The 15,662-nt window shown below is 37.1% G+C and overlaps 1 protein-coding gene across 2 annotated transcripts in view; it reads right to left on the bottom strand.

Annotated features, from left to right (window-relative positions):
- Positions 1–15,662, bottom strand: part of MCTP1 (multiple C2 and transmembrane domain containing 1) — a 285,660-nt gene that overhangs the window by 149,800 nt on the left and 120,198 nt on the right. For both annotated transcript variants that reach the window (XM_050912970.1, XM_050912971.1), the window contains exons 3-5: positions 4,679–4,821; positions 3,396–3,475; positions 2,741–2,849 (exon numbers count right to left, since the gene is read on the bottom strand). In XM_050912970.1, coding sequence (XP_050768927.1) covers positions 2,741–2,849; positions 3,396–3,475; positions 4,679–4,821 — 332 coding nt within the window. The remainder of the gene's footprint in view (positions 1–2,740; positions 2,850–3,395; positions 3,476–4,678; positions 4,822–15,662) is intronic.

Below are 15,662 nucleotides of genomic sequence, written 5' to 3'. Positions count from 1 at the left end.
ACACAATGCTGCTTCTATGGCTACACGGGAAAGCTAATACTTCTTTTGTTTAAGCTATTCCTTTTTTTATTTCCCCAATGGTCTGAATAAACACTCTCATTTTAAATGTAGGGAATTAAAGTGCCTGAAATTTGAGTACTAGTAGTTAATTTCTGAATTCTTCAGCTTGATGACTTAACCATTTTACACCATTTACATGTGACAACATGTGCAAACAATTTAGAGTTATCACCTGAACAAATTAAAACTTGTTCAGAAGAAAATGTATTTTTGAAATGTAGGCTATATAGGGATATCAAACCAACAGGATTTAAATAAATTTGCAATGACTTAGGAAAAAAATGCACGTGATGTGAAGAGAGAGTCTTTCTGTGTCTTCTATGCAGCAGTCATTAAAGCATATTTAAAGGTGCTCACAGGTTTTTATCTATATATTTGAACTATACTATTTGAATTATTACCTATGTAGAGATATCCAAGTAGAAGGGAAGCAGTAATCATTCAAACAGCACACTACACAGACTGGGAATGTAGGAGTTGCTTTAATTACTACTTTATACGGTGCACGTTTCCAGAGTGGACAAGAATTAGCCTTGATCCTCTAACACAACATTTGAAAATTTATTGATCTCAACCATATTAAGTTCAATAAAAATTATCCTCATTGTTACGAGACCTATTAAAAATAACTAAGGATGACAGTTTAATTGGAGCGATACATTTTATAATATATACTCTGTAGAGAGTAAATAAAATCTAATAAATAAATAAATAAGTACATGTGGTAACTGAAGAAAAGATAATTGCGCCTTGAATTATTAAACCCCTAACACATTCATATACAGCAATTCAGTGTTAATTTTGTAGGTCATCTTCCCTGCATTGTGACGCAAATTCTCTGATTTTACTGCACCGTTGTCAGAACCGTGCTGAGATCCGTATCTTGGGAATTGGTTTCTAATAATAAATATAAAGCTTCAGATTAGGAATCAGAATCTTAATCTGAATCTTGGGCATTTTCAGAATGAAGTCCCATAGAACAGTTTGAATGGGAAGAAAAATTGGTCACTTGAGCTAGACTAAAAGCATTAGCTTACTAAATAGAAAGCTACTAATGAAATGCATAATAGCACAAAACCAGTTCTTCTTCCTATTACAACCAGTCAGTTGGATATGAAAAAAATTGGCACCCACCAAGTCTATTGTGCTCCCATTACTTTTGACGTCCAGTTGCGTACTCATCAAGTAAACACCCGTATGAAAAGCCATGTTACACTGTAGTGTCTTAATTTCACTTTCTCACCTGTGATTTTCTTGAGCGCTCTTTGTGTAATAGCTGGTAACACTGAGCGGCACATTAGCTATCCTATCTGAATGATGAAAAAAGGAAACTAACATGCTGTCCACATAATGGTTTCCCACATAAAAATATAGTATTTCTGTGCTGCATGATTTAGGATTATGGCAGGGTAATGCCAAAGCCACTTGGAAAAACAGGGCTGTTACCAGCTGACTTAGAAATGCTGGTCTTACCCAAATACACACAAAAAAAAAACCCCACGGAATGAAATACATTTTTTAATTTAAGTGTTAAACACTTTTGTGGTGCAAATTTGCAAGATAGTATTCTGAGTTGTCTGGACAAACATATTGCTAAAAGAAAGAAAAATACACTGTTTAAATAAACTTCCTGCACATGACTACCATATTCCATTGTCTGTTAAGTTGTAACAGAACGTCATGAAGAAAATTAACAGATGAGAAACCTATTTTCAAAACTTTATATCTCTGTCATACCAAATACCAAACACCTAGGTCCAATAACTGACTTACTAGGCTACTTAATAATAGCTAGGAGGAAAGTGGAAAAAGAATATTACAACCTGCCAATATTCCTTAGGTACGCAACAGGATGATGTGTCACGCTGCAGCACACAGAAACATATATGCTTTTACAAAAACCATATAGTTGACCATATCCATGGAAAATTTCACCAGATTAATACTTTTTTCTTGGCCCCTCTGAAGCCAGAGGAATCCATATTATTTTACAACCTCTGAGTGAGATGTCAGTTCTTGTATTTCTGCCATAGTTGTACTACTACTGCTCAAGTCAAAAGTCAACTGACAAAAAGCTAGTAAAATACATCCAGCTAGAGACAGAATTTGTCACAACTAACAGGATCTATAAAACTGGAAACTATTTTCACTTACAACTAAGCAGCTCAGAAAGCTAAGATTGATGAAGGAATTACAATAAACCTAGAAAAACACACAATTTTGTAATTGAAATCTAGTCATGAAATTGAAAAACATGCACTAATACGTCATCATTAGATGCCAAAAAGCAGAAATACTGCCTTTCTTCAAGTTTCTTTATTTTCAGTGTGATTCACTGAAATAGGATTCACATGTTCTTATCTAGAGAAGGCAGCACTAGGTCCAAAATTCTTCACCAGTGGTTTACTGATATTTTTCTGTATTAATCAGCACCATTCACCTGCAGCTGACTTTATCTGAAACTGCTGAACCATCTGGATCCCCCAGTACCATCTCAGGGAGGATCCAGTTCAGCTGAAGTACTCTGGTTGTACTATACCAGAAACACCGTTCAGTGTTATTTTAAGAATTGGAAAAATCAAATTAGTCTCAGAATATATAGTTTACTCTTGTGTTTTAAGTCATCCAACCATAGAACAATCACAAGAGTGATGACACATATTAAAATATTTAAAATTACCGCTTCTCGCTGTTCTTCTCTAGGAGCCAACAGAACTGATAACAGTATACTTCCCAGATCATGGTCAGGGTAATGAGGATCCTTCAGACTCAAGGTAACATCTGTTTGCCTAGGAGACAAAAATATATGCACTTATTTTGATTTCACGCTCTCAGAAAATGAAATTTCTGAATCATGAATTAAAGGCGTCTGCATTTATATGAAACTACTTGAAAATGGTGTCACAAATTTACTCTACTTCTACTTTTAAGTATTGCAGTCTAAACACTCATAAATAAATACTAAATACTGTTACTCCGTGTTAAGTACTTATATGTACTGAAGTAATTAAATCTGAACTTTAACATTAATGGATTAAAAAACAGAAAAAAAAAAGTTAAACAGTAGGTGGTAATGCTGTGAATGAAGATAATATAAAAACAAGATTAAAGTGGTTATAAAACTAACCTCTCCATAGACACTGTAAAAAACATTGTGCATGATCAGTTAATATATTATTAACACTCATATTACAGTAATTCCCTAAACATAAGTGTTTTATGTCGTGTAGGTTTATATAATTATTTTCCAGCATAATGTTCTATTTGCAATTCCACAAACATGACATGAGCAGATAACCATAATGAATTACTCCATAGGCTTGTTTGTGCCATACCTGTTTAATTCCAATGAAGTGAGATCCAAAAATGCCGAACCAATAAAGTCATCTTGAAGTCCAAAGTCATAGTCAAAGACCTAACATGCACAGGAGATAAAAGCGTTTTCCAGTATTAGAAATCTTTTTTTGATATTTTCTGGCTTTCTGAATGGTTCTTGAAACTCCTTTTCCAGAGTTACAGCTTCATTTTTCTCACATGTTAAACCAGGACTATTTGAAAGTAACCTGAAACTTTCTGGCCACAAAACCAAGTTTGAAACTGCTTATGTAAAAGTCAGAATGCATCATGTACAGACATGAGGCTATACTACTACTAGACTGATAATGATCTGAAGCATTATATCATTTCAGACCAATTAAAAGGATTACGTAGGTAAGACTTAAGTTTCCATACTTTCTCAAAGTATTTTTGACCTATGTATGTTCTAATTAGAACCCTAAGACTACAGTTTTTCCGATACCATTTTTAGAACTTAATTTTTATCTACTTTGGTTTACACAATTAAGGATCACTTTTGGATATAGATCACCATAAACTATTGGGGCCAGAAAAGTGCCTTTCCATTCGGTGCCTATAAAACAATGATCACAGCTTTGCTAGTTTCCATTCCAATATGGATAGCTAAGAAGTACTAGTGGCACTGCTGCTAATTACTCTGGGCATTGCTGGCCTCTCTTTGATTTAAACTCAAGCTCTCTGTTATTTTGGAATAAGTGATGCCTCTATTATGACAAAATCAGCCTCACCTGTGATATACTAAGGAGAGCTGCAATGCGAAAAAAAAAAAAAGCATAAAGCATTACAACACATATAAGCAAACCCATTGTGTTCAGGTACAAATAGAAAAAAATCCAAAACCTAGGAGAATGGGGCACACAATTTGATAAATTCTCAAATTAACCTCAGCAAAAATTGCTTCTAATGGGATAGATCATGCTTCATATCAGAATTATGCAATGATACTTCCATAAATAAAAGGGATGCCATCAACATGAAACACAGTTTACTTTCTCTGTCCTCCTCCTAAGATCACACTAAAGAAGTATAAAACAATTATGGCATGAAATAAACTAAAATGCCTGTATTTACCTTTTTTAGGGGGGGAAATGTTGACATCATCCTTCTACAGAAGTAATTTAAATAATTTTCACCTCTAAATAGTCTTTAGTAATGCACTATTGCACAGTACTTTTTTCAGTATACAAAAATTACAAAATCTAAATTCTTTCAGTAACTCTTCCGTTCTAATTTGACAGACATAAGTAAGATAGTGTCTCACCTTTATATACAACGGTTCTCTTGGGTTATCTATAAGAATGCAAGCTTTTTCTTCCCACACAGGATTGAGGTTCTTGTGTATTGTTTTACTTCTAAAGACTTCTTTTCCTCCAAGTTTGAACTTGACATATGGATCACTGGTTCCTGTTAAAGACACATATATACTGTTAATTATGTCCTTTTAATACATTAAGGGAATGGAGACTAAATTACCTTAAACAGAATTAAATGTAATTTCTACTGATAGTCCAATTGAAAACAGCAGCTGAGGAAAGAATTTTTAATTGTCACAATTTATTATTTTCCACAGTGTCATTACTCAGGTAATTCACTGTGTTAACATCAAATGGGTGCTTGCATCACTTCCTGTTGTTTGCAATCCATACTCAAAGTCATACATGAAATACTGGCTGTTGCAGTGCAGTCTTTAGTTAACAGAATTATGTCCTTATTAGGACTATGATTTTATCTTAATGAAATCACAAAAAATAGATTATAAAGTTAAAATTATGTCTGTAAAATATTGATCTAATTATCTTATGCCTTTGAAAAGGCACAAGCTCCACTGACACCACTAGTGTAACTCTTCATTGACTTTATTGTGTCCAGGCTTCCCTCTTCCATGAAGACACACTTCCTACAACGCTCACGATGAGCAAATCAACTCTAAAGTCAGTCCACAAAGTTCACATGCTTCCTGCAGCAATCACCTACCTGCAGGACAGCACAGGTCTAAGCCCCGTGATACAACCGAATAACAGTTAACTATGACCAGAAAGACAACCCTGAAGGAAACTGAAAGAGAAATGTTAAACATGGCATGAATGGAGAATGGATGGGACATGGGTGTGGAAGTGTCAGAAGGAACAGCTGGTGGAAGGAGGACTCTTGGGGTAGCATGTGTTGGGGGCACAGAGACTAGCAGCCACCCAGAAGCACATCTGTGTCCTCTTCTCAAGACACCCATGTGGGGAGAACAAAAGACAGCAAGCAAAAACCTGATGGGGCACACGGAGGCGTGACAAGACTGAGAGATAAATCACTGCCAGCTACCAGAAGGTACAAAACGGCACATCCAAAACCAGCACAGACATGGTCACACGACTAGCAGGAGCCCTGGAGACATGAGCACGACCTGTTGGCTGGCGTCTTTCCCCTCCCCATCATGCACGACCCAGACAACACATCTGTGCTTGTGAATGTGAGTTTGTGGGTGTGAGAGTGTGAAAGCAAATGACCAAAATCAGTTGTGGTTTAAAATAAAATCACCCTCCCCTGCCACAAGGTTTCACACTGAGATTTGCTACGTTGCCGTTACCACGCTGCGATGCTCTTTCCCACAATCTGACCTCAATTCCCGGTGCATTGACTAGAGCTGAGGTGTGGGAAAGAGAGTGAACCTGGGGGAAGGACAGGGGCAGAAGGGGCCAAATGCCTCTTCCACTTGTGTCCAGCAGTCCCACCACGGAGACCAGCATCCAAGCAGCACGAGGCTGCCCCTTGACAAACACTGAAGCCGGAATAAGCTGTCGCTGCTGCTGGAAGGAGCAACTGCAGCGCCTGTTGCTGCCCCTCCGCTGCCCGCTCCCCTGCACCGGCACCAACATTTCAGGAACCAGCCAGCAGATGGATTTGGGAACTGGTCCAGCTGAGAAAGGCAGTCATTTTGCGGCTGGATGGGCTCCGGGGCACAGCTACAAGACACAGAAGTTGTGCCTGTGACGGTCCTCATGACACCACTGCCTCCGTGCTGGACTGAAGAAAGACTACTCGTCTTTTCCTGCATGTTTTGATTACAAAAAAATACACTTAAGTCTTTAAACAAAAGAAAAAAGCTGGATAGAAAATTCAAATTAGTACCTTCTCTAAAATGCCAGTTGGTAAGATTTCATTGTTATGCAAGTGAAATTCATTTTAATTAAAAATATTGGATGGGATTCATATTTCTATTTCTCTCTCAGCTATTTCTAAGCCTTAATAACATTCGAGTCTAATTGATCCAAGACTATATTAAAATACACAATAATTCTAGCATGAATAATAACTTCACCTTCATGAGCAACAGCAAAATTATAAGACAGACCTTTTTTTTTACTTTTAACGCTTTTCAGGAGACTGGCATATTCTAGAGGTTTGTGTTTACATCCACTGGGAAATGCAGTCATTAGCTTTTGTTAAAATTGCAACAGGCTCTTCTATAGATAAAGGCTGGTATGACCAGAGCTCTTTGCACTATTTCATGCAGCCACAAGATGTCAGTACTCTTTACCTAAAATAATATATCCCTTTCAAAAAACTACAGCGGTGGAAACTGTGATCTCACATGTGACAGGGTTACGGTCATTCCCTTCTGTAATTACTGAGGCAGAATTTCAGTGGTGTAAAAATGTTTAGTCTAGCACAATTAACTTGTTCCTTGGTTATTCAAGTAGTGGTGATGCTTTTTAAGGCAAAGATCAGACATTTGAATTAATTCTGTGAAATCTGAACAATAATTTGAACACGGACACCAACAAATCAACAACAGTAATACAAGCAATAACTGCCCCACAAGCCGTAATACTCTGACTGATTTTCCTCACGGTTGCCTTGAAGCACAGACAGCTGCCCATTAAGCACTATCTTTTATTGTGCCGAGTTCAGAAATCTCAAAAACTCTTTTGAAATTTGAAATTGATGTAAAATACTGTTGTGAGATACATACCCAATGAATAGTTTAGGATCCAGATGCCAAATAATTTAATATTAATTCATTTTTATGTGTAAATTTAGTAGTAGGGTGGGTCAAATGTTAGTTCCACTTACAATACATTGCAAAACCTCAGGGTTTGTATCTCTGTGCTACGAATGCTGAGAACCACTAAGAAGTTTGCTTTGAGTTATCTCTGCTTTAAAGCTGAGAACTCATTAGGTCCACTTAGTTAAAAGCTCCACACCCTTCACAGCCCTTTTCCATTCCTTGAAGAGAGACCATCAAATTTTTAAAAGTATATGTATAAAGAAAGGCAAGATTTAAAAAAAAAATCCAATCAGCCATGCAATCATTCAGTAATACTTTCACCTAATGAGAGGGCAAAAGAAGGAGCAGAAAAGAGATCAAAACTTGGTCCTCTCTCAGTTCTGCTGAACTGCATCAAGCCACCTCCAGCACTGCTCTATGTCACAGGGTCCCAATTTTAATATATATTATAATAACAACAATTTTCACACATATTATGTAATTCTAATATAGTAATTGTGCATTCATATCAATATTACACTCTTAATAACACATCAAGCATAATATAATATGTTATTTAAATATATTATGTAATACTATGCTAACAAGTAATTTTAATCAACATCAACAATTCAGTTCACATATTTTTGCTCTTTTAAAGAGAAAAATACAGTCAATTTACTTGGGACCTTATTGTTAACAGTGATTACAAGTTCATTACACAAAACCAGAAAAAAATCAAGGAACCCTCAGACTGAGCTTGCAAGAACCTGATATCCCTCACAGATTCTTGTTAATCTAGTCTCAGACTTTTCATGGTTTCCTGCTTACCAAACTATTCAAATGCACCTGACACACTAAGGCTTAATTGCACAAACACTTGTCTTATCTGTAGCAGCTAAGAACATCATCATGAGCCTTCGCTCAGGAGCTTAAAACCTTCTCTCAAAAAAACCCAGTGGTGAGGCACTAGCTCTCTTGCTGAAGCACCACCACTGCCTGTGTAAAGGCAATAAGGACTCTTGGCACAGGGTGGCAGCTTCTCTTTTCCGAGACGCTAAAGATGCTGCCAAAGTCCAGGAGAGAAGCTACCCGTCACGGCAGTCGCTGTTACCTGACCCTGTGAAGCAAGCACTCCTCCAGTCCTGCAAGTCCCACACCAGCACTAACACCAGGGTCTGACACCTCTCTCTCTCTCTGCAGACATCTCCTAAAATGGATTTTGCTTCGCAAGTTCAGGACAGAGATTAGATCTCGTAAGCAGACATAAAAGAAGATTAAAAAATATTTTGCAAGATGTTTGTTCAAAGGAATACTAAACTGCTTTTCGGAAGGAACCGGAGCTGTGTAATACAGTGGAAACACAGCGAAGGCAAATTTGGCCTGAGCAGTAATCAAAGTTGTATTGGACAGAAAGAACACGCATTCCCAATAAATTGTATAGGTTTACTTAATTGGTTCCCGAGGCTTCATAATAGGCTTTTCAACATTATCAGGCCACTTGTTGAACAGACTTTTTTCCTTAACGAAATGTGATTTAATAGAACATGATAAACTGCTAACCGAACAAAATTCAACAGTGAACACAGGGGTGAATGTAACCATGAGACCGAGTAATGAGCTTGAGACTGCTCCCCCATAACTGGCGCTAACGAGACAGAAAGGATGAGGCAAAAGTCTCCGTACTCCTCTACAGCATTTTTGCACTTCACTCGGTGTGAACAAAGTCAAAAGTTGAAGATCTACCTATAGCATACAGCAACCAGACACTGAAATCGTTAAGGCAAATTTTAAAATCTTACACTACCAAGAGAGGATACAGGCTATAAAAAACCCAGTGTAATATCGATGACTGATACTGAAAAGCAGCACTTTCAGCTGTCACTTCAGGTAGAGGTGCTTTTATACTCCATTAACAAGAAGAAAGAAATTACATTTTAGAAAAATGGTGAGTTAGCAAGTACGTTTATTACATCAGCTAATTACCTGATTTAATTAAAACTGTGTAACTATAGCACCGTTAAATGCATTCATTTTTCCACCACTGCTATTCACTCACAGTTTAACTGTTGAAACAGAACAGAAAGCCATATGCAAGCCCATTCTGAAAAACAAGAGTGACTGTGCCATAAAAGCTTTTGCATAGTTCAGATGCTCATCACTGTGCAATTCAAACCCTAGTTTCAATTTTTTTAAAAAGTTAAAAAACTAACTTTCCCCTGGGGAACACCTGGGTTTCAGCCTCTTGAGAAAAACATTTCAGAAAGGAAAACAGAGCAAATCAGAGAAGCTATCTTCTCCTCTCCCTACGGCTTTAGTCATAGGGGAAAAAAGCCAACCAACCAACTCATTATGGTCTTCCCTGTAGGTAGTTATTGCTGCTGCAACGTGGACCACTTGGACACAAGATCTTTTTTTTTTTTTTTTTTTACCTACAGAGGTACTAAGGCTAAGCCGTAATTTTACAAAGGTTGCACCCGTCCAGTTCCTAATGTAAATCACAAGTCTCCCTTGGATTCCCCACACATACACAAGAAGTAACACACTCAGATCAATTTCAGCCTAGTGGTTTGAAAAAGTAGAAGCTTCAAATAGTATTAACTGGAAATCACAGTAATTAAGTAAGATTTGCTGCTGTACAGGACATAGGAGGAATAGTGCAGGAACAAGCACAATCTAAAAAGCAGTAAACACCCAATCAATATGGGAACAGAGTTTTTCATCACTGCAAGTAATCAGGCAATGTACACATTTCTAGAAGCAAAAATAAGGTAAAAGCATGTTCTTAATTCTTTTATGCTTAGAACTATAACTAAACTTCTGTCATGGCTTTCTATTATTCCTCCACTTTACTCTCAATCTTGGAATTGATTCATTTGATCTACAATTATTTGAAAAGAAAGCAAGCCACTAGAGATGTGCAGAGATGCGCAGTAACTTTGATGTCATTATTCCTGAGAAGCTTAATTATTAATATGAGCATTTGTTCTGGATTCATTGCATGAAGAGCTCTTTCACTGACATCCAGCTCTTTCCCCTTCTCTCTGACTTCATCCACACTCATCCCCCTCTTAATAAGTCTCCCGTTACTTTCTTTGTTACAACCAAGGTAGAAGAAAAAGCAGGGGGAAGAGTTCTCAAGTATGTGTCAGCTGAGTATGTCAAGCAAAACACATATCCGTTCATAGCATTTTACTTATTTTATATTTCCAAACTGCAATATGAAGCGTCTCATATAAAGAAACATAGAAGAATATGTCTGCTCTGTCCTCTCTCTTATTCTGAAAAGTGGGGAAACTACTTACCACAAATTATATTAATTTAACAAATAGAAATAGTAATTGTTATTATTTGTCTTGTATAAGAGCTGCCAAGCCTATCTTCTCGTTGGTCTTCAGCAACCTCCTAAACACCACAACTAAACACTACAACACTAAAAACTACAGCTTTTCCATAAATAATCCTACTTTCTGTGCTTCTATCCGCCTAGCAAAGAACTATTCACCCAATTCACCTAAAAAGGACACTAATTAGTTTAAATGATAAAAAGCACTCCTGGAAAACTAATATCCCAAGAATGAAGATGCCAATTACAAAATCACAGTGAGCACACGGATGCTACAGGATGCAGGCTTCTTCTACTCAAAAGTCAACGGGGAATACAAAATTTTAATTATTCAGTGCCCATTAAAAAAATATTGGTTATAACAATCACAGCTTTTTATCCTTATTTTGAAGACTCATTCCTGCCACAAAAAAGGCAGCTTTAGTACTGTATTTCAATGTACCCCATGATAAGTATCTTTACTCAGTTTAGTAATTAGTTTGCTTAGTTTAAGCAAATATTAATTATGCTTGTGAAATAGAAAGAATGAAAAAACCATACTGGCACAGGACAAAATAGACAAAAAGCAAATTTGCAATGGTCAGCCTAATGACGAGAAAAAATTTATAATTCATTTTAAGCATGGCTTAAGTCAGATTCATTTAAACAGGATTTAAGCATGCTACGGCAATGTTTTCCTTGCAGCTCAAATTATTATTCTAGTTAATACACTTTAATATAAACAGAATTACATCCCTTAATCAAAGGAAACACTGTTTGCTCTGCCCCTAAAAGCTCAGGACTGAAATTATAATCTTCCTGAAATTGTTTAAGTTCTTCCTGAAACTGTTTAAAGCATGACCATTTGTTTTTCAAGACAGCCAGCTTTTGCAAAATCAATCAGAGGTCTCACCTCTTCTGGGACAAAGACAGAGGGTTTTGATTTGCCTTGTCCAAAAAGCACAGCTCACTGTTGGTCTTACACATTATACCTTCCAGTTTTATAGAAATAATCTTTTTGATATATACTTGCAATTGACAAACATGTGAGTTGCCCTTGTCAATGTAACAATGCAGTCAATGATCTTTCTCTCCAGTAAAACGTGCAATTTTTTCTCCATTCCCCAGGGATAACAATTTACTACACATTAAATGCAAACTGAAATAAAAGCTGAATCTTAAAATGTAAAATAAAAATGCTAGGTAAAGCAAAAATAGAAGCCTTAGCAGCATGCAGCCTGCATATGTTTGGCACAACAAAAAAAGGTGCAATGTATATTTAATACCTTGGTTGAAGCTGATACTCATTGCATATGCAATCCCAGTTGAAGTCACATGAAGGAAAACCTACACTACGATGAAACATTCACAGAAACACACTATGTGAATCTTTCCTTAAAATAATATTTTAATTTACTAGCTAGAAAACCTTAATGTTGGTATTTCCTTATTTGCATATAGTTATCTGAAAAAAACGGATATAGTAGAATTATGCTAACAAAGGAAGACTTTATGTCCTCTTTTTAATGATCAGACACAGAGGTGTTTGATGCCTTCTAATGACTTTGAATTAACAGACCAGATTCCTCCGTCTGAATCATCAGAGGACGATGGTCTGGAAGTCCCAAGCCAAGCTGCTGCTACGAATGCTCTGTCAATTTACCTGCATTACCAATAAAAGGCTTCACAGAGATTTGGGCTACCGGAGTAGCGGAGACCACTGAAGTGCTACGTCGTCGTCCCTGGCCAATAGGTCACCTGACTGGAGGAATCTTTTAGTCTTTTTAGTCTTGGCATAAATTCCCACTGCAATAGTCTACTCAGGAACATCACTCAACTTTTGACACAGGTATCTGCACTTGCCGTAGCAGTGCAGGGGCACTACAGGTGACTCGACAGCCTACTCAACTTTCTTTTTCTACCTTCTTTTAGCACTGTCAAAGTCCTCTTGCTTTATCTCCGTTACTTGCTAGCTAGAGGAATAAGATGATTCAAAGCTTCAGTGAGATGTTTACAACTTGGGAAGAATCAATGATCACCTACATTCATACAACGATCCAGAGGTGTATCCAGGAACATACATGCTTTTTCCCCTTACAAATATTCGTACCTTTTTTGAGAATCAAAGCTATTAAAAAGGAATGAAAGCTTAGCCTCTACAAATACCAGCAAGTAAACACATATGTTTTGTAATCTGCAATGTTAGCACTACGCTCCACATGCCTAGCAAAGGAAATATCCTTTTAACTACAAAACACATTGTCATGTGAAATTAAAGTGAATGATAAACATGTTCCTACAACACTTAAAAAATAAGAATCATGGCAATGAAACTGAAAGAAAGGGAAATAATTTGAGATTCGTTATTAAATAAATGTATTTCCTGAATAAGCAATTCCCTGGTGCATTTATCATGGAAGAGAAAAAGAAAAAACATGCTTTATTGTCAGTACTGATCTTAAACCAGAAATAGCCATTTCTAAGTGTTGGTAAAAAAACCCAAAGACTAACAAGCTATAGCCACAAAAAAATGATCCCTAGTGTTATTACTAGAGTCTGCAAACAAATTTTGATTATTTTTATCCTTTTCAGAACTAATAAAAATGGAATCAAAACTGCAGTTTTATAGTCTGGGAGAAAAAAGTTCCAAATTATGCCTCTAGACTATGACAATTTGCAAGGAAGAACTTGAACAAGCACAAAGCCATGGCATGCATGCTTTGGATGAAGTGCACTGGTCAATCAGCAGGCAATTAGTACGACTCCCACTTCGATAAGCCCTAAGGGACTGGAATAATGGTAACACAATAGGAAACCCCACCTTGCATCCTGTAAGTATCTCCCGCTGCTCCTACTGCAATAGTAGGGAACTTTCTGGCCTCCAACAGGAATTTGTGCTTGTCTTGCCCTCACTTAAGCGCATTCCTTCCTTCCTTTTCAATCTCATGCCATGTAGCTCACACCAAAGCCTCCACATCATGCTACTGCTATGAAAAGTGGGGCTCTTCTGCAGGTGAAATCAAATTCCTTACGCTCCCTCATCTGTCTGTATCTGTCTTTTGCGCAAGTCTACACATTTAGATCAAGATCACTCGGGGGTGGATTGTGCCCATGAGTAACTTTCCTGTTTGGGACATGGCAACAAATAAATAAAAATATAAGCCTACCAGGAACTTTATATCGTTTCAGAAGAAAATACAGCAAGTCCTTTTCATAAATCCGAGCTTCCGTGCAGTCCAGTTAGGGCCGCATTATAGAGAAACACAGAGGTTTGGTTTTCCTGCGTTGAAGTCAAATTCTGAGCACAGTCAATGCCAAAATCGTTTTTAGACAGAGAATAACCAGCTCTGAATTTTTACAGTCACAAGACCTCACAGAAGACAACGACACAGCAGTCTTAACGACAGACTTTTACTGCTCTTAGCCAGAAGGTTCACTTCCCATGATTGCTGTCTTTTGCATTATAGCTTAACCTACATGGCAACATTTGGTCACCAAACTTTGTATGATAAGAAAATAACAGTATCAATGACAGACAGCAATCAGAAAAGGAGTATTTACAGTAGAACCATTAACCTACTGGCAAAATTCGCATTTCTTTTTATAGTGAGAGCTACCAAGAATATGACTGTAGCAAGTCAGCCAGAAAACAATACAGAAGGCAAACATCATCAGAAGTCAAGATACAGTATTCTGATTGAAAATCAGCTAATTTCTTACTCCTGGTACGAAGATGACTTAATACTCCCAGTCAAACTGATTTTCGTAACAATGTAAAATAACTACCCTTATCATTTTGCCTTGTTTTATTTCCTAAACATTCTGCAAGAATATCAATGGAGAAATCAGTCCATAAAGACTGCAGAAGCTGGGATTAATGGACTGCATTCTTTTATTTTAAAAATGTCTTCTTGAACATCAAGAAAAGGGAAGGAACATTTTGCAATTAGAAATGCTATTCATAGAGGTGTAGGTAATAAAAAGTGTAACTAGGTGACAGACTGAGATAATACAAGATCTTTACTTTGTATGGCTCACTGAATCTCCAGTGAAATTACACATACTATAGTTCAAAATACTGCTTTAGATAGTATTAAAGTGTTAAAACAGGAACATAGGTAGGAAAAGGTACAGAAGGAAAATAGGATTAGGTTACAGAAGACAAGGATTTTTGTCTCATTCACCCTTCTGCAATACAACATCCTGAAAATTCCCATTTTTGCCTTTAATTACAACAGCATTTGCAATGTGATCAGCTAAGACCAGAATGACTCTGCTCGAAAAACTGCTCTTAATAATTTCTCTGTATTGATGTGCTAATGCGAAAGCATTCTCTACCTGTAATTAACAAGAGTGGCAACAATGTGATCACAGCAGTGTCATCTATTGGTACACTGTCAGAAAAGTTTTACAAACCAATCTGAACATTTTCGCATACTGCATCATGAGATCAGCTGAATGGGTACACAAGACCAATGATACCTTAAAACAGGGGGGAAAAAAAATCCCTGACTTCATACCCTGGAGAAAACATTTTCGGAGAGCTGGACTCCTCTAAATTTCAAGTTGTATTGTACTTGAAGTTATATCATAGAATCATATGGACCTTTACAGACCATCTAGTCCAACCCCCCTGCCATGGGCAGGGACATCTTCAACTAAAATCAGGTTGCTCAGAGCCCCGTCCAACCTGGCCTTGAATGTTTCCAGGGATGGGGCATCCACAACTTCTCTGGGCAACCTGTGCCAGTGCCTCACCAGTGTTTCACCATCTCAAGGTATACCACTGTACCCAGGTGCATCATTTCTTACTGACAGTTTATGTTACACTTTGTATGAGTACTTCAAGTTTCATTAGAATTCCCTCCTATTCTTCTAAATTGACCCATAACCAAAATACAAAAAAATGCCCCAAAGATCACCTCTGAACAGCTATTTATT

The sequence above is a fragment of the Gymnogyps californianus genome, chromosome Z (genome assembly GCF_018139145.2).
Source record: "Gymnogyps californianus isolate 813 chromosome Z, ASM1813914v2, whole genome shotgun sequence".
NCBI lineage: Eukaryota > Metazoa > Chordata > Aves > Accipitriformes > Cathartidae > Gymnogyps > Gymnogyps californianus.
Note: the sequence above shows the minus strand (reverse complement) of the source record. Positions and strands in the feature narration are given on the sequence as shown.